At 56.1% G+C, this 18,439-nt stretch overlaps 1 protein-coding gene across 4 annotated transcripts; it reads left to right on the top strand.

Annotated features, from left to right (window-relative positions):
* The first annotated feature begins 805 nt into the window (after nucleotides 1-805).
* LOC118176765 (opsin-5-like) lies at nucleotides 806-12,208 on the top strand. 4 transcript variants are annotated; one of them, XM_035343966.1, is made up of 6 exons: nucleotides 2,261-3,256; nucleotides 5,816-5,903; nucleotides 7,910-8,072; nucleotides 8,413-8,540; nucleotides 9,711-10,039; nucleotides 11,256-12,208. In XM_035343966.1, the coding sequence occupies exons 1-6, from the start codon at nucleotides 3,248-3,250 to the stop codon at nucleotides 11,826-11,828; spliced, it is 1,290 nt and encodes a 429-aa protein (XP_035199857.1). In that variant the 5' UTR covers nucleotides 2,261-3,247; the 3' UTR covers nucleotides 11,829-12,208. The 4 variants fall into 4 exon arrangements, with proteins under 4 accessions (XP_035199858.1, XP_035199857.1, XP_035199856.1 ...); XM_035343965.1 differs by having other exon boundaries at nucleotides 7,289-8,072; XM_035343967.1 differs by lacking the exons at nucleotides 2,261-3,256; nucleotides 5,816-5,903 and adding an exon at nucleotides 806-1,314.
* The last annotated feature ends 6,231 nt before the right edge of the window (nucleotides 12,209-18,439 follow it).

Raw genomic sequence — 18,439 nt, 5'->3', positions numbered from 1 at the left:
TCAACCTGTTGGTTAAATCCCAGATCAAAAGTGCTCCTTTCAGGACTTGCTCTGTGTCTTGACTGCTGCTGTACAGAAAGAACATGGAAACAGTGTGCTGGGGCTGGGTTTAAGCACAGTTCACCATATGCTTCAGTTTTACAAATAATAATAATAAAATAGCTGTTCTGTGTACAGCCCAAAATGAAGTCCAGTTTCCTGGAGGTCTCGTTTTGTCCCATCACCCCTGTAACCCCCAGCTCCTCCATCTCTCTGAGGAATTTCTTGCACACAAGAAGGGAGGCAGGGAGCCAGGAGGGTCTGTGGGTGCTGCTGGATCAGCTGCTTGCTGCGTGGCACCTCAGCTGAGCCCTCACCCCTCTTCTGAGCAATTTCTGGGCCTTCCCCCCCTGTATAAGACCAGCAGGAATGAAATGATGTCAGAGATTTCAATCTCTCTTCCAAATCTGGGTGAGAGCAGCTGATGGAGTGAAATGTTTTGGGGAGGGAGGGGTGTTGCTGAGAAAAGAAAGAGCGAGGTGTAGGTCTGTTTCCCGAGGAAACTGAGCTAAAAGAGTAGTGCAACTCTGCAGACCAACCTACAAAGTTTAGTAACTGTTTGCAGTCCCCACAGACAGCGTGGAGCGGAAAGAGCTTCTGTCTGTGTCTGAGCGTTTGAATCTCTGAGTCCCGTGCCTCGGGTCCATCCCGGGTAAGAGGGGGAAGGTGAGGCACGTCCCCTGGGGGACGTCAGGCTCCTTGGGTTAGCCGTGGCCACGCGGAGCGGTCTGCGTGATGGGGCCTCAAACTTGGCCCAGGCCTTTGTGTGTCTGGAACACAAACAACAAATAAGTTTTAGTTTATATTAATCTCAGTACATATCTGTTTACATAGCTGTTCGGTCCATAAATGTTTCTCATGAAGGCTCTTTCCAAAGCAAGTAGAGCACATATGGTGATGCCGTGCATTCCTCCAGCTTTGGGGTTCCTTTCTGCAGCGAGTTCAGGCACCAGCTCCAAGCTGACCGGCAGCCCTGACGACACTTGGAGCTCTAACAATGAGCACTAGGCTTTTTGAAACCGTTCCCATTTCTCACTGGCAGCCAAGGGGAAGCTCCTGATGTGGAGAGAATGAACAAAGCGTGCGGCTAAGTGACGGCCGTGACTCGTCTTCTGCCGAGCAGACAGGTCGAGTGGTTCAGGTGGAAAACAAACCCCAGCTCCGATCGGCACGGGGCTCGGCGCGGCGCTCCCCACCTCCTCATCTGTCGCTCCGAGGATGTCCTTGGAGCACCTCGAGGCGCAGCATGGGGCTGTGCTGGACCCGCGGGGAGAGGTGAGGGCATCACCGGGCACCGGGGACCATCCCCGCTGGGGCTGGGGGGGGGGGGGGAAATGGGGGGGCCTGGGGATGCCGAACCCACGGGGGGTTGAGCTGCGCTCCCAGTGCCTCAGTTTCCCCCTGAAAGCAGCTCCGGGGCCAGCCGGTGGGGCGCCTAAAATGGGGAGGAGGGGATGGGGCTGGGGGGGTCCCAGCCCTGCAGGGCGGCTCGGACGGCTCGGGACGGAGCTGTCCGCAGCACCGGTGCTGAGCCGCGGGCGCGGAACCTGCCCCCCCCCGGGACAGGGGGGACCCGCTGCCCCCAGCACCCCCCGGCGGGACACGGAGCCCCCCCCAGCACCCTCTGCCCTGGATTCGGGGGGGTCGCGGTCCCCATCAGCCCTGTGCAGGGACCCCAGCCCGGTGCGGGGACATCAGCGGGTGCTGGATGGGGTCCGTCAGCCTCGGGGACTTGGGTGTGTGTAAGTGACAGAGCTTCTGGGAGCCCCGGGTGGGCGTGGGGCTGGCCCCTCTCAGTGGGGTAGCGGAAGCCGTGGATGGCTGGCAGGGGGAGGCAGAAAGCAGGCTGGTTTGTGTGTGAGCCATGGGAAGGGCAGCCTGGGCACAGGACAACTTTTCAATCTATGAAGCAGTTTTGGGTGGGGGGCAGAGGGCTACTGTTCCTGTGAAATCTTTGCAGTCTGTCTTTCAGATATGAGCAGTCACTCAGCTGTGCTTTTTTTGCTCTTCTGTGACTTTTTATTCGCTGTATTTGCTAGGCAGGGAGCAGTGTCTGAGCTTCCCCCGTGCTAGGAATGGCACTGATCGATTCCTGCCATTTACTATCGAAAGAGGCTGGAGGTCAGCTGAGGTTTCAGGCTCATCAGGTTTCCTCCTCCTCTACAAGAAAGGCTCTGACTTGGGGCACATTGGCTGGGGGGGGAGGAGGGGGGGAAACTGTCCAAGGCTGTAGAGGAAAAGGGCAAACCCAATAATCACACCACATTGCCACATTGTAGGGTTTTTCAGGCAGACAGCAGGAGTGCATGCCATCAGGACAGTCGAGCCGTGTCAGGGTCCTTCCATGTGCCCAGATGCCCGATGTGGACCTGGGACTTAGGTTTAGGCTTGATTCTTCCTCTGAACACAAGAATAGGGTCTGGATGCAGAATATGAGGGCTTCCTGCTAAGGTACCTGTGGCAGCAGCTGTTTGGGAAGCTTCACCTCATTTTGAAGTCTGATTAAATTGCGGGGAAAGGAGCTTTCACAGTCTGTCTCTTAGAACAGAGCCTGAGCAACAGAGCTCAAATCAAATTCAGCAACAGCTTTGTATGCTCAAAGACTACGTGGCCAGGCAGTTTGATTTTAAAGGGCTGTGTTGTGCCTGCTGGGGAGCCCACGAAGAGAGACTCTTGACTGAAGGCCCTCCCAGAGGAGGTAAAGATGTAGTCTTGATTGAGCACAGGCATGTTTGGGAACCTCTTTGAGCTGGAACAAACCTCCAGCAGCTGTTTCTGTCAGAAATGAGCATGAACGTGTTTAGTCCCTGTGCTGCTGGCTGTGCAGCTTGTGATTCTCCCCACTAACCGTGACAGCGCAGCTCTGCAAGCTCCCCTCTGTCACACGCTCACCGGAGGGAGCTTCACAGAGCAAGGGGCGGCTTTGTGCAGGCTGCCAGGAGGCAAGATGAGCCAGCACAGGATTGTAACGTTGGCAGGAAGGCAGGTTGCACACTGTCTTGCTTCAAGAAGGGTAAGAAGACCCAGGTAAGCAGCTCCTGGGGCCAGGTCCCAGCATCCCGCACACACAAGCTCAGACAGTGCCCCACCACCAACTTCACCTGGGGAGGAAAGGAGTTACAAGCCCCACATGAAACAGCGTGGGAAAGCCTGAGAGTTTTGCAATAGTTTTGTGCTGGCCCTAGTTCCCCTTGTCTGTGCACTGCCCATGGCTAAGGTAAGGTACAGGAGCTGGTGATTTACTTTCAGACACAAAACGACGGCTTTCCACATTTCTGTAAAACTGATTTGTAGTCCCCGTGTCGATGACATCAGCGTGTCTATCAGCACAAGAGATGCTATTTGATCATTTTCTGCATTACAATGAGAGACGTGTTTTACAAATAGATCAAGTACAACCATAAAAACAAAGCCTGTCCCAAGTAATATATCAGAAAGAGAAGTTCATCTCCCCTGGTTTTTATTTCCTTTTTACCAGCCTGTCCTCACAGGACACCCGCAGCTCCCTGCTGTACTGCGGGATGGAGACCTGCCAGGGCTCTGAAGGAAATGAAGTCCTGCAGGCTTTGCCAGTTCTCTCCTGCCTCTGCTACACGTGTGAGGAGCAGGAACAATTCCTTCCAGACTGTGCTGGGCCTTGCCCTGTCTCGTCACCGGTGCAGCTGTGTGACCAGTCCCTCCTTTCTCCCCACGTTCTTGATGTACGCCTTGCTGAAGGGTCGCAGACAGGCGGTGTGCATGTGCTGTGTTCAGCGTGTCTGCTCCCACAGGCTCCTGGGGAAGCAGGAAATATGGCCTGGAGGAGAACTGTGCATTATGAGAACTTCAGGAGAGACTTGCGCGGCCCCAAATAAAGGTTGTTTGCAATTAGGTTAATAAAGGATATCATTCTCATGGCCAGAGCCACTCAGTCTGGAACAGGGAGGCATAAATCACCCGTCCCTTACCACGGGCACTCTTCATCCTCTAGAGAGCACAGGAGGGCAGGGAGTGCTGTGCTGTGAAGCGCTGAGCGTCCAGGGTGCAGACGGGGAGATGAGCTCAGCTGGCCCCTTTCACCAGAGGCATTAAGTCCCTCGTGTGTAAAGAGGGCTCACAGCACTCAGATATTTTTGCATTTCTAACAATTTCTGCAACATCCTGTCAATTCCACCTGCTCCCTTCAGTTGAAATCTTAGATCCTCTCCTTGCCTTTCTTGCAGCCAGCTGTCTTCCACTAAAGCCCAGATTTGCCATTGCTGCTTTTTCCTAAGATAAAATGACTCACGAGGTTTTAAACAAATCCTGAGCACAAGCCCCACTGATTTTGGTATCCTGTATGAGTCACAGCACCATACAGCAAGGGGTTGAGGCCAGGGGCAAGACTTGCACCAAGCAGGTGAAGAAAGGTTGGGAAATGTTTCCAGTTTTCCTGCAAGGGATTTCCAGCACCTGTGTCCAGCAGATCTGGAATGTCAGTGAAAATCTCCAGGGAGAGCCTAAGTCTGCAATGAGCAGGCAATAAGGGGAGGGATTCAGTCTGAATCTTGGCTGTGAAAGCACTCGGAGGGTTTGCAGGGGGCTCACGTCGGGGTGCCACTACCAGGAACCCAGCGATGGTTGAGCTCTGTAAGGAGACAGCGAGCGCCTCCCCGCCGAGGCCCCTGTGCTGCTGGGTGGTTTTGTTGCCTCCCCAAAAGCGAGCGGTGCGTTCCGTTCTCGATGCCAAGCCCGGCTTGCCCTGCAGTGTAACCTCCAGGCGAGCAGTGTTCAGGCAGGTTTTCCTGCAGGCTGCCCGTGCAGAGGGAGCACGCTGAAGCCGCAGGGTCCTGGGGCTGAGGACGCGGGAGGGGACTTTCCCCAGCCCTGCTCTCAGGATGCAAACCCCCAGGCACCAACTCCGAGTGACAGGGCAGCACCTTCACAAGCACCGTCCACGCGTGGTCCCTGAGCTGTGCCATCCTGCTGTACCAGGACATTAACTGGGGAGCTGTGCCTTTGTTCATTCCCTCCCCACGAGGCCAGGCCAGTTCCGTGCTCCAGCACACCAGGATACGGGGCAGGAACGAGCATCCCATGGGCACTTCCATGCGTCAGCACGAAGCTGAGCCCAGGCTGGCCCCAGCTGCCTCCCTCTCCTGAACCCACTTTCCCCAGCAGGGCAGCATCCTTGGGGGGAGGCAGGCCTCATGTGTGCCTTAAACATCCCAGCCAGCAAGCTAACAGCTACCAAAACACATAATTACACCGCGATTTTCTCTCTCTCCCCCCCCCCCCCCCACTTTTTCCTTCACCTGAAGGAAATACTTTTCCATTTATTTGTTATCAGTGAAGGGAGCGAATAAATTGAAACGATCTGCTGCTCCGCTCCACTCCCCCCTGTTAACTTCCTGAGCACTCGGGAGCCTTTGGCTCAGCCGCACAAAATAACAGGGAAAGTAATTAGGCTGATAAACCGCCGGGATTCAGTCAGGCACCCCAAGAAAGGGACTGGCTTTTTGCTACTTTTTTTTTTTTTTTTTTGGTATAATGTGTGTTTACCTTCAAGTTCTGCGCTGCCGGCAGTGGGGCTTGGGTTATAATTATAATGCAGATTATTGGTGTAATCTGTAATTAAAGAATTTGTAATCTAGAGGGATTAGCAACCTAATCTTTTTGCTAGCCCCTCGGTTAGCTCAGGACCATGCCCAGCATCACGGCAGCAGCCTCCTGCAGCCGGCCTCGGGGTACCCCAGGGTGCTAGGTGCTGCCGAGCTCCCCAAAGCGCTCTCACCTCCGCCTGTACCTTGCTTTGCAGATGGGAAATGTGTCCAACGCCTCGGTGTTCACCTCCACCCTGTCAGAGAGAGAAGACCTGATTTTTGGCACGCTCTACTTAGTCTTTGGTAAGGAAAGGCAGCCTCTTGCACCTCTCCCCCTGCTGCCGGCAGCTCAGGTGTGTTGCAAATAGATTTTTACCCAACTTTCCTTTAGGATTTATTTCACACTCTTATAGTAAATCACAAGATCAGATTGTACAATTAACAGTACTTAATCATCAGCCAGTTTGACATAACAATTCAATGGAATTTACTACAATCAAAACAGTGACTTCGTTCAAGATTCAAGAATGCACATGAGACACCCTGCAGGGTACTGGGGAGTTTCTAAACCCAGTTGCACTTATGAGATTTTTTCCTCATTCTGGTGAATTGCTCACCCTTCTACCTTGTCGGCATTTGTCCATGGACGAGCCATGGTCCTTGAGGGGTCACCCTGAGAGGTACCCCAGGGAGATCGAGGCTGCAGCCCGCTGCGATCCCTGGAGAGCTCGAGGACCTTTGCTTAGGACCACTACTTACAGGACTGTGAGACAACTGTTAGGTGGTACTTTTCCATCCTGGCTGTGGTTCAGACAGGGAAATTTTGGTCTCATCCACAAACCATGACATTCTGGTACCCTCCAGGATGTGCAGCTCTGGCGCTTCCCAGACTGGGCTACCACCCAGGCCCAGGGCGTGATCAGGGAGCCCCCATTTGTGCTCACCCCCATGCCTGTTGCCCAGTGCCCACAGAGGATGATGTGACATCAGTTTTCAGTTCAGCCAGCAAGGGGCAGAAAGGACCCCAGGACTCCTGTCCCCTGGTGCCCAGCTGTCCATGCCTGCAACAGCCAGGCACTGCAGCCCCCAGGGAGCACAGCCACCACCCCTCGCTGGGCACCCCCAGCACACGGGGCAGGTGGCAGAGCCTGCGAGCCCTGGGGACACCCCACGTGGGCTGGGTCACACTGCGGGCTCAGGGAGCCCATGGGATGCTCCCATAGCCACTTGGGTGCCAGAGGTGCCCTGGGTGCTAATGCTCCCCAGAGTAAATCTGTGCTCAGTGCAGGCGTGAGCAGGGAACTGGACCAGCTCTGTGGGGAAGAACACCTTGTGAGGCTGGGAACAAGGGCACCTCGCTTCCCTCCTGTGACTCCAAAGCCTGGGATTTGGCCAGGTCCTGTTTCAGAAAGGAACTTTGGTGTTGGCCGCTAGCAGCTTTGGAAGCCGGTTGTAACCACAATATTTAATTTACAGCCTAATCCATTAGGGAGGAGCTCCAGTCCTACCCGAGAGCAGCAAAGATTCCTCTTCAGAGGAGACAGAAACTCTTCTCAATGAAAGCACAATTACACAATTAAAAAAAAAAAAAAAAAAAGGGAGAGAGAGAAAGCCCTTGTTATAAAATTTTAATTGCCATTGTTGTTTTAACCACATTAATAGCAAACAAAGAGCCTTCTTTTATTTAGTCTGGATTTTCCTTGATCTCCGCAATGCCTTTCTTCTTGTTTGTTTTGTTACCGTGATACTGGACAGCGCAGACCCACACTAGTGACACTGCCAGGAAAGAATTAAAAAGGCGAGTGGGCCTGGGTGCTTGGCCTCACATCAGACGAGCGATGACACAAAGCTCCCGTTATTTGTCTAGCTGGAAGGAAGTGCCCCCTGCTCCTTCCAGCTGGAAGGCCTAAGTCTGGCCAGGTCCTGCACCATCATTGCCTCTGCAGGATCTCAGGAAGGGGAAGGGATCAAATTCAATGGAAAGCGGCTCCAGATGTGCTCACAGAGCTCTGCAGGTCCCACGGGTTCCCCTCCTCGTCCTGCTCCGGAGGGGGAAGCCCAGAGCCCTTTCCCCTTGGCAGACATCTCCGGGGTTTGCTTCCAAGCCCCTCCAGGAGATCCCGGCTCCTGCTCTGCCTCTGGATCTTCCTCCCCCTGGGACAAACAGGCAAGCTGGGCTGGGGAGGACGAAGACGCCCGGCTGCCTGCCTGTGCCCTCTCCCCTGGGAGCTGGAGCTGCCTCCTTCCCGCGGTGCCGGGGAGGGGACGCCCCTTGCCCCGCATGCACCGTTTGCCTGCCCCTTTTGCAGGCCTCGTGTCTCTCTCGGGGAACTCTCTGCTCCTGCTGGTGGCCTATCGCAAGCGCTCCACGCTGAAGCCCGCCGAGTTCTTCATCGTCAACCTGGCTGTCAGCGACCTGAGCATGACCGTGACGCTCTTCCCCTTGGCCACCCCGTCCTTCTTTGCGCACAGGTAGCTCGTGGATGTGGCTCTGCGCTGGCTGACGGAGCCGGGTGGGGTTTTCAATCCTTGTCTGCAAACGGGGATTGCCAGGGCTCGGTCTGGGACCCCAGGAAGGCTGCTGGGTGGCAGCGGGGCGCCGCAGCTCCCCAGGTGTTCATCCCACACCAGGCTGCTTTGCTGGGCCCTGTCCCACACAGCATTGGCACTGCTCCTGCTCCCAGTGCCTGCACCAGGGACATTTGGGGACCAAACTGGGGGTGAGGTGGTGCACGTGTGTTTTTGGGGATGTCAGGCAGCCGCCCTGGGCCCAGGGGAAGGGCTGGGCGTAGCTGGAGGCTTTTCCTTGCAGGTGGCTGTTCAACCAGGCCATGTGCACCATCTACGCCTTCTGCGGGGTGCTGTTTGGGCTGTGCAGCCTCACCAGCCTGACGGTGCTCAGCGCGGTGTGCTGCCTGAAGGTCTGCTACCCGGCATACGGTAGGTGCTGGATGTGTCATCTGTGCCCACACCCTTCTCGGTTACCGGAAACCTTTTTCTGCCTGCTCTTATCAGCCAGATCCACCTCTCCTGGGAAAGCTCTGCCCCGGGGCAGCCGGTACCCGGTCCATGTGCTGGGTCTCCGGGGGGTTTTATCTCCTCCTATTTGGAGGCACTTCTTCATTTCCTCACTTCAGCTGCTAATCTTCCATCTACCGTGCGTCTTCAGCATTGCCTTGGGATTCAAGACCAAGAATAGAAACGAGATGGGAAATCAAATAGCATGATTTGCAGCCCAGCACCCGAGGTGCACCCTGCCCTCCCTCTCCTGGTCCCTGCCCCTGCCCCGAGCCTGCTCCTGGCCGCTGGCTGCTGCCGGCTGCAACGTGCGGTGTGCCCGGCACCTGCCACTGCCTCAGGGGCGATGCTGGAGCACAGTCACCTTGGGTATGTGCCAGCACGTCTCAGGAGATCACTACAAGGTGATAAAGATAAAGATTAAAGGGGGCCATTAAAAGGCAGCCAGGTACCAGTGCCCTTTCCCCGTGCAGGTTCTGCTCCCGAGCTCGGCCCTGTGGCCTGTTGAGCTTATCTCCCCTCGCATGTGTATCGCGAGGAAATGGCTACTCTCAACGTATTTTTAATTGGTCGGTTTCAAAGGAAAATGTTATTCCTACAGGTGGCTGAAGATTTAGCACTTTATGCTGAGCTCTGAGGGGATCAGAGGGTTTTAGGTTTGATGGGGGACGAGACAAAAAGGAACCAAGTCGCCTCCTTCCAGTCTGTCGGAGGGAAAAAGTCCTTGAAAGGACAGTGCCTGGGGCTGTTTTAGGGCAGCCCCAGAGCCAGCTCCCCCTGCCCCAGGGCAGGCTGTGCCACCCTCCCATCCTTGTCCTGCCTGCCCATGGGATGTGTGTGCAGCATCCCTCCATGTGCCACCAGCAGCTACCCGACCTTCCAGCGATGCCTCCCGATGCAGAGAGGCAGCGCCGCCACTACTGCCCCTCTCTGCACAGCCTGAGGGAAATCCTCACCGTCCTCCTGCCCCCTTGCTCCTCTGCCCCATCCCCAAGCCCAGGGGTGCGGGTGGCTGCAGGTGGCAGCCCCCTGCGTGCTCCCCCTCGCCTCCCTGCCCCTCGGGATGCCCCCCTCATGCACACCCCTCCACAGGTAACAAGTTCTCCCCCTCCCACGCCGGCGTGCTGCTGCTGTGTGTCTGGGCGTATGCCCTGCTCTTTGCCACGGCCCCCCTGGCCGAGTGGGGCAGCTACGGCCCCGAGCCCTACGGGACCGCCTGCTGCATCGCCTGGGAATCCTCCAGCCGAGAGGCCACGCTCTACATCCTCGCCCTCTTCGTCTTCTGCTACCTTCTCCCCTGCCTCCTCATCCTCGCCTCCTACTCGCTGATCCTGTGGACGGTGCAGGTGTCCCGCCGAGCCGTGCGGCAGCACGTGTCCCCCCAGCGCAGAGCCGGCGGCGTGCACGGCCCCATGGTGAAGGTAGGGTGCTGCGGGGAGCCCAGCGCCGGGGGGGCTCGCTCGGAGCTGCTGGGCAGGGTGGTGGCTCCCAGAGCTCAGGCCAAACATCTGAGCACACCGTCTTGAATGCTGGAATCAGTTTGTTCTTTCTAAACGGCAGCAAAGGCAGCCCCGTGCTCCTGCACCCCGCAGCAGGAGGGAGCAGCATGCACCGTGCAAATCCTGGTGTGCATAAAACAGGAAAGGCTGGTGCTGCCACCACCCAGCACGGAGACACAAGCAGAACCCCCAGAATCAGGCACATTGACAATTTCCCAGTAGATGTGTAACAAACAACCCGTGTGGGGCTGCCACCCCGATCCCCAAATGCGGATGCAGGAAAGAAAGAGAAGAGCAAGCTGAGCTGGAGGTGGGACTGGTGGCATGCAGCCACAGCCTGGCTGCCCCGCACAGCCCCGTGCTGGATGTCCCACAGTGGCACCGCTCCGTCCTCGCGGGGTGGAAGGGGCTGCGGCAGCGGTGTGGGGCTCTGCCGCTCCCCGTGAGTTCTCCTGGTGTTTGCATCCATGGATAATAACAGATTTCTCCTCGTTTAAAGCCATCAGGTGGAGGAGTTTTCCTTTTAAATCACATTGGAAAAGATCATAATAGGAGCTTGCATGAGTCATTGTTCCCCAGACTACGAGCTAATACTATAATCCACCAGGGATATGTCAGAAATAGTGGATACCCTTAAAAAACAAAAAAAAGCTTGCAAGCCTGGCCTTGTAGGAAGTGTTTGTGCCTCCTTAGAGGAGAGGGTCTGAGTATAGCCCATGTCTGGTGCCTGTTGGTTGGTCAGCACAGGTTACAGAAGGAATATGGGGTGTGTGCTACCCAGAGGCTGCTGGAGACTGATGCTGGCCTGGTCCCAAAGGCTGTTCTCAGCTAGGTCTGTGCCACCATGGTCCGAGGCTATGCCTGCACTCCCAGGTGGGCCGGGGTGTGACCCACCTGAGTCACAGGTTTACATGCTCGTGCTGGGATGTGTGGGCTTGGGGCTGTGCTGTCTGACACCCTGCTGTGTACCACGACAGCCCCAGAGAGCCAAGGAGCTTTCCCAGGGGTGCGACAGACAGCTCGGGTCCCATCACACACAGCAGCCGTGGTCGGCCTCGGTCTGGGTTTTGGGGAGGGTCAGCACCTCAGGCACACCACAGGAGTCTCACAGCACCACCCGCCCCATCTTCTCTTGCAGCTCAGCATCGCTGTGTGCTTGGGCTTCCTGGCTGCCTGGACCCCTTACGCCGTCGTGGCCCTGTGGGCAGTCTGTGGAGGCGCCGGCCAGGTGCCAGCACTCGCCTTCGTTCTGTCGGCCGTCTTTGCCAAGTCCTCGACACTCTACAACCCGCTGGTGTACCTGCTCTTCAAGCCCAACTTCCACAAGTTCCTCTCCAAAGACATCGTGCTCCTCCAGGCCATCCGTGCCGTGCTCTGCTGCAGTTGCCCGGGCACCGCGCTCCAGCCCTTCCCTCCTGGAGATGCCAGTACCTGCTTCTCCCCAGGCTTCGGCCGCCACCGCGGGGCCTGCAGGAGCTGCAGCGACACTTTTGAATGCTTCAGCAACTACCCCAGGTGCTACAAACTGCCACAGGGCCCCGGCCCCTCGCCTGCTCCCCTGGCCATCCTGGCCGACGGGGCCGCTGGCCAGCCGGGGCTGAAGAGCGCGGTGCAGGTCATGGTGCTCGTGACACAGAGGAGGTCAGGGCTGGGCACTGCCAGCGTGGCAGGGGAGGTGCTGCCATCAGGGATCGTGAAAGATCTCCTCTGAGCGCCCAGAGCCCAGCAGTGCCCGGGCATCCTGGCCCCGGCTGCGCCCGAGCCCCTCGTTGGAAGAAAAACCCGAATGTAGAAAAACCCAAACACAACATTTCTCTCATCTCTGTATCCGATGGGTCCCCAGCATGTTCTGCAGATGAAGTGACACCAACCTTGCCTCCCCTTCTGATGTGGCTCTTGTGACTTTGAGCCTAGCATTTGCACTTGCAAAATATATATATATAATAACAGACTCCCAGTGCCTGAAATATGGCCAGGGTGCAACCCCAGGCTGCAGCTTTACTGCTGTTTGCTCTCTGGGCCCTGGGCCTTAGTTTCTCCATCCTGGTGCTCTGATGACCAAGCAGGGACTTGGCTGTCTTAACAAACTGTGCCTGGACCAGCAGGAGGGAGCCGGGGGGCCACGAGGTGCCCCCCATCCCAGCTCCTGCAACTACAGCCGACCACATCCCCTCCTGCCAGGGCGCGGGGAGCGCCCTTCAGCTACCTCACTTGGGGCTTGGAAATATCTTCATATACCTCTCAGAGGCTGCTCTCTGCACGGGCTGGGTGACCCCACTCCCTCGGCTGCAATGCAAACTCACCACATCACCAAGGTTAATCTTGATGGGAGCTTGTCTTTAGGGTAAGGATTTGGGGTTCCAATAATCCCAATGTGAATAATACCGGTCCCAGGTAGTGCTCTCCAGGCAGGGAATGGCAAATCTGTGGCTGATGGGGCCAGAGGTGTCACTGGGAAGCCAGGGCTTCTCACACCATCGGCACCACTGGCTGGGGAATGGCAAGTTGCCAGCTCGTGGCTGTATTTTAGAGAGCAGTGTGTGGGCAGTTCACCCCCAAGGGAAGAGTCAGGGCCAAAAAGGACCGAGAAGCTGTGAAAGGGCGCGATGCAAAGCCATTCATCACCGCAGGAGAATCTCCCCGAGCACGGAGCTGCTGCACGTGCCCCTGGCTGGGATGCTGGGAGCTGGTGCTGCCTTACAGGGGCTGCAACATCCAGTGATGGAAGGACGTGCTCACAGTGGTGGGCAGAGTCTGCAGCAGACGAGGGAAAGGCATCAACCCAGGTGTGCTGCCCTCCTGCACCCAGCTAGCCACTAATTTGTGGGGAAGCTTTACAGGGTCACTGGTCAATGAAACAAAAAACAAAAAAAACAAAAACCAAAACCAAAAAAAAACAAAAAAAAAAAAAAAAAAAACACTCTATAACCTATTGCCAGAGCTGCAGCATTAAATCATGTATGGGCAAAATGAGGACAGTGAGCCATTTGCTGCACAAACACTGGGAAACTGCTGTCGGCCATGGCTCTGCCTTCCAGCCGCCGGGCCTGGCACTGCACGCTCAGCTCGCCCTCCTGCACATACAGAAAATGCTGGTTTAGAGGTCGCTCCCTGAGCTGCACCACACCGCTGCCTTTTCTTAGCAGCGATGCAGCAGCCTCCTCCGTTGCAAGGGCCCAGGGCACTTCACAAAAGAGCCGCTGGCTGCTGGGGCGTGCAGGTGTACAGAGGGGTGCGCTCCGGGGGAGCAGAGAGCAGACACCCACCGTATTCAAGCTGCAAACTTGGTACCGCTGAACCCAGCCGTTAGAAATAGGAGTTGGGCTTTTTGGCCTCGGTGTTATGGCCAAGTCCCAGTGCAGGCCGTGCTTTCCATAGGTAGCCCCATCTGCAGGGAGCATCCGCTGAGCGCGGTGCCCTCACCTCTGGCTGTGAGCACTGATCCCAGCCCGGGGCTGGTGGAAGCTCAGATGCTGTGTGCTGAGAGGGGCTCACAGAGAAGCAGCAACGGGCATGAGTGAGCCTGCCTCTGCTTTCTGTGTGTGTGATCATTATTGGATCCCACGGCATGGCTCTAACTAGTGTTTGGTAGCGTGAGTCGTGGCACTCGCTTTTGTCCTTTGGTCGTTTCCGTGTGGCCACTTTCCCTCAGCAGTTTTCCTGTTTCAGGAGTGGGCCTGTGCAAGAGGGGTCTGTGATATCTCGAGGTGTACTCACATCCTCCCTGGTGCTGGGAAATCCTTGCACATGCGTAATGCCTGCAGGTGCACGTAGTTTGGGACAGGAGCCAAGGAATAACAGGAAGGCCATGCTGGGACCAACACACCAAAAAGTGTGGCTTTGCTCCTACTCGTGCTATGCAAAAAAAAAAAAACAGCCAACCAAAAGATGCACAATGTTTGAAAAAGCTGCAAACGAAGAAATATCAGGGCAGCCAGTGAAAAGAGAGGATCAAGCTTCAGACCCGTGTGTGTACCTCTAGGATGGAGCTGCCACATCCAGCCTGCCCTGCCCTGTGCAGAGCTGGGCACCAGCATCCCCATGCCACCGCTGCCCACCCCAGGCCCAGGCCACCCTGGCACGCCAGGAACTCCCAAGCTCTCTGTGTCTCTGTCGCCTATTCATTGCATTCCTGAAATTGTGCATTTTTTAAATAAATTCACTCATGCAAAACTTGAGTTCGACTCAATTCAACGACGCCTTTGTGGCCATGCTCTGGAATAAACGGAAATGTTGCTGGTGCATCTGCCACTGTGGTCCTATGGGGTGGTGGTCGCAGCACACAGAGCTCTCCCTTCCGTGCTCCCACCAGAGGACACAAACACGAGGGGCTGCTGCCATCTCCTGGGGGCTCTCAGCCCCTGGCACAGCTGCTGTGGGGCAGCCCAGGGACGAGGCCGTGGCCCCATGGCCAGGGCTGGTGCTCGGGACTGGGACAGGCACAGGGTGGGAGCAGTGGTGGGTCCCTGCCGTGCTCAGCAGCCCCCATCCTGCTGCCCTGTCCTCCGGCAGTTTAAAAATGCTGTGGTCTAGAAATCACCTCAAGGAGGTAGGAAAAAAGGTTCTGCAAGTCCCCCAGGTCCTTTATTGCTGTGCAAAAACCCCAGATCACCACTTTCAGATTAGTGCAAGAATGCATAATATTGGGAGCACATGATAGCGAGTGTGTTTAAGCTACACTCACACAAGACACTCCTGCCTCTGGAGATGTCCAGGCAGTGGCACAGAATAAAATCACTGCAATTACGAGCATACACCACAGCCAGACCAAATGGCAGGTCCCCTTCCCCTGCAGGGCTCAGGGCTGCCGCCACCTGGGGGCTGCCACCTGCAGGGACGGGCCCTGGGCACCGCACAGCTGGGGCCCATCTAGATCTAGTGGTGTCCCCAGCTGGGGTGCTGCACCAGCTGCTGCCATTATTTAAGCACCGTGCTCCCCCTGCTCTGTAGCAGCAGCTCCTGGCATGGCTCTGGTGGGGTGGTAGCAGGAGGTTTGAGGTAGGGACTGTGTTTGCTGCTGTGGTGGGGCACGGTTTGGGAGGAGGTTGGTGGTTAAGGGTAATGGTTTCATAACTTTTGGGGCAGCTGAGGGCTGGTCTGTGGGATGGGTGGGAATTGGGGGTCTTGTTGGAGACCCAGCTCCAGAGTTGGGGGTTTGGGGTGCAGGGGGCTGCCTTGCTGCTTGTGGGGAGCCTTGTGCTGGGGCAGAGTGTGACCCCTGTGCTCCAAGTGCTGCTTGGTGGGGTAGAAGCTGCTGAGGCAAGCGTGGCATCTTCCTTTGCTGCGTTTCCTTGAAAGCTGTGTGAGGATGATGAGCTCCTGCCCTCTTTCTACACCTCTTGTGGCAGAGCTGCAGCCTGCAGTGGTTCAGGTTTGAAAGAGGATGTCAGGGAGATGGCAAGCAGCCGGTGTGTGTCTGCAAAACCCACTTAGTGTGGTGTCATGCTGCCTTCCCACTTGTCCTGGGGTACACGTGCTCCTTGAACCATCACCATGTCCCACCGACCTCTGCCATGCGCAGGCCCTGGCCCCACACAGCATCCAGCGGCCTGGCTGAGGCAGGAGGTGTGCAGCTTGATCCTGCCCTAGCTTCTAAAACGGCTCCCGTGAGCTGAGCCTGCAAGCTCTCATTTCCTGCATGTCCTGGCCCTGCCCAGACTGGGTACCCAGGGCCACGGCATCCATGGGTACGTTCCTCAGTGCCAAGGGACAGCAGGCTGGGGTTTTTGTATAAACAGAGCTGAGAACAAACGTTGTTCTGCTACCAGTCCTGCCTCTGTTTGGACACTGAGGCTTCCACGGGAAGCTGAGGCTGGATTGTGTGAAAACCTGAACAAATCTGCCCTCTGAAACTGATTTCTACTAGCACTGCATCTATATGCTGGCTCTCAAGGAGATCTTCACCTCCAGACAAAGTGGATGGTGCCTGCTGTGCGGCCTTCAAAGCCTCTCTGACTGAAAAGACCACTGAGCTTTGCTTGGGTGCTCTGTTTATTTTTTATTTTGTTATTGAAGCAAGCCCTGAGCCCCTGGGGATGCCCCATAGCCAGCACCCATCGGCCCAGGCCTCAGTGAGCTTTGTGGTGTTTCCCCAAAATAGGGGACTGGGTGCAACACGCTCAGCTCCAAGGCTGTGTGGGAAATGTATGTACCCTGAGGTGCCCCCAGAACTGACGGGGCTGCTCTCTTATAGCTGTTGTCAGCAGCTGCTTGGGCAGGCCCCAGCCTTCCCGACAGGCTGCTGCTCCCACTTGTCCTCAGCAGCTACTGGGCACTCACCTCAGGTGCGTAGTGTGTCCTGGCTCCCCTGAGGGAAGGCAAACAGGGAATCTGGTGACTGCTGGGGAAAGCCAGCAGGATTCACGATGAATGTGAAAATAAATCAATGCCATAACGATGAAACTTCTTCCATTGGTTCCAAAAAATGGAAGGTAGTGCATAGTTTGAGCAGTAAGACCTGCCTTTCTCTCACCAAAACTGGAAACTGTGTGCTCTAAGTGCAGCTGCTCTTAAAGTAAACCCATGCAAACTTTCCTCCTGTGTAACCGCAGCAGAGCATTGTCCCTGGCTGTGGCAGGGAGCAGGCATGAAGCCAGGGCAGCTGGTGGCTCTGGGTGGAGATGTGGCATACATGGTGTGCTCTGCATTTTTGGGTGCTGTGGGAGTGCAGGGGGACAGGGGAGCTGCAGCTGCTGGCAGCGTGGTGCCGTGCTAGTCTTGCACCTCCTGCTTCCTGAGACTTTTTGTGTGGGTATTTTCTGTGACAAATTACAACATCTTGGTCTGCGGAGGCTTCCTGTCTGGTGTGGGGGACCTCCCTTACAAACTGTGCAATTACTTAGGAAAGGTTAAGGGCATTCAACAAGTGTAGCTCAGAGCCCAGTTCTTTTTTCCTTTCCAAAGGTTAAGCTCCTGAACTGCAGATAATTACTATTGCTCTCTTCCCTTTTATGGCACCTTTTAGATTAGGCTGGAGAAACAGCCTGCAGGTGCTTTCAAGTTTAAAATAACTACACCAAGAGATGCTCATCTGAGTTAAAAATAGCATCATCATGATTAAACCACGGCAGGGAAAGCTGGAGGTGTTGCTCACACTCGGCTGGTGACTCACTGCCAGGGCTGGGGTCTGGCACAAAGGTGGCACAGGCTGTACGTGGTGTGTAAGCCAGGCTGTCCATGATGATGGTGCCATCTGTGACTGTCACCCAGCTGCCAAGGACAGGTCACTGCTCAGGGGACAGGCGTGGTGGGAGGTCTGCTGGACAGCCCCTTGTTCTAGCACATGGCTGGTATGGACTGTAGTGATTTTCACTCACTGGTTTCCTTCAGGGTGGATGAAAAGGGTCCCCTGCCTCCCTCAGCAATGCTGAGCCTCTTCCTGTGACAGCCTCATTTCCCTGGCAGCAGGGCAAATGGAGCCCCATCGCATGTTCCATGTCTTATGGGTGAGGCCTGGGAGCTTTCCCTGGCTACAAGCAGGCTGGTTGCAGTGTGGTGCATGGAGGGGTGGCTGTGTGCTGTCCCAAATCCTGATGGCATGCTTGTACTCAGTGCCGCTGTCCCGATGGGGAGGTGAGGGGACAGGCAGGGCATCTTCTTTCTGCCTGCCTCCTCCCTGCCTGGAGGTTTTAGTAGCTGTGGTTTTAGTGGCCACAGGAATCCAGCAGGTCAGAGGGCCTCTTGCTGGCTCTGCAAGGGGAGTTTTCTCAGGTGGGGAGACTGAGACACAGAGAGGTGGCAGTGGGGGCACAGCCCTGCTGTGGGCTGGCTGTGTTCTGGCCCTGCATCAGCCCTGCCATGGGGACTCTGCCCAGCTGTGTGCTGATGGGAGCAGAGCTGGTGCTGAAAATGCCCTTTTTCTACTCTCTTTGAGCAGCTCTGTTGCATCTTTCCTCCAGCAGGGCTGCTGAGCTCAGGGAAATGCCTGCTCTGTGACAGCACCTGAGGAGCAGCTGGGGGTTTCAGTGACTTGCTCTTGGTCCAACACCATGCCTGTTCCCATGTCACTGGCAGGGAAAGGGGGTGGCCTTTCAGGCCACCAGGCACAATTGCTGTTCTCCTGTGGATAATGGATTTTTGCATCAGCAGCTAAAGCATCTCACCGTGGGCTAACACAGGACTCTGAATTGGGCTGGATGAGGTTGAGAAATAACTTCTGGGAGGCTCTGGGTTCCCTCTGCCTCCCCTTTGCACAACTCCTTAGTTGTCAGGAGTAACAGCCACTGGGGCTATGGCCTGGCACAACTTCAGGGTCTTCATAATTAGTAACATCTGTATTTTACTTCCTGGTCATTCTGCATACTGTTCCTGCTTTCTTAAATA

This window comes from Oxyura jamaicensis, chromosome 20 (genome assembly GCF_011077185.1).
Source record: "Oxyura jamaicensis isolate SHBP4307 breed ruddy duck chromosome 20, BPBGC_Ojam_1.0, whole genome shotgun sequence".
NCBI lineage: Eukaryota > Metazoa > Chordata > Aves > Anseriformes > Anatidae > Oxyura > Oxyura jamaicensis.
This window is presented reverse-complemented; position numbering and strand designations above follow the sequence as displayed.

What these genes read in the sequence shown, in the direction of transcription:
- LOC118176765 (XM_035343965.1), top strand. Translation starts at nt 7,594, where the DNA reads ATGTGCTCACAGAGCTCTGCAGGTCCCACGGGTTCCCCTCCTCGTCCT. An exon ending in CCGTCCTTCTTTGCGCACAG is followed by an intron (nt 8,073 to 8,412) that starts GTAGCTCGTGGA and finishes TTTTCCTTGCAG; the next exon opens with GTGGCTGTTCAACCAGGCCA. An exon ending in GGTCTGCTACCCGGCATACG is followed by an intron (nt 8,541 to 9,710) that starts GTAGGTGCTGGA and finishes ACCCCTCCACAG; the next exon opens with GTAACAAGTTCTCCCCCTCC.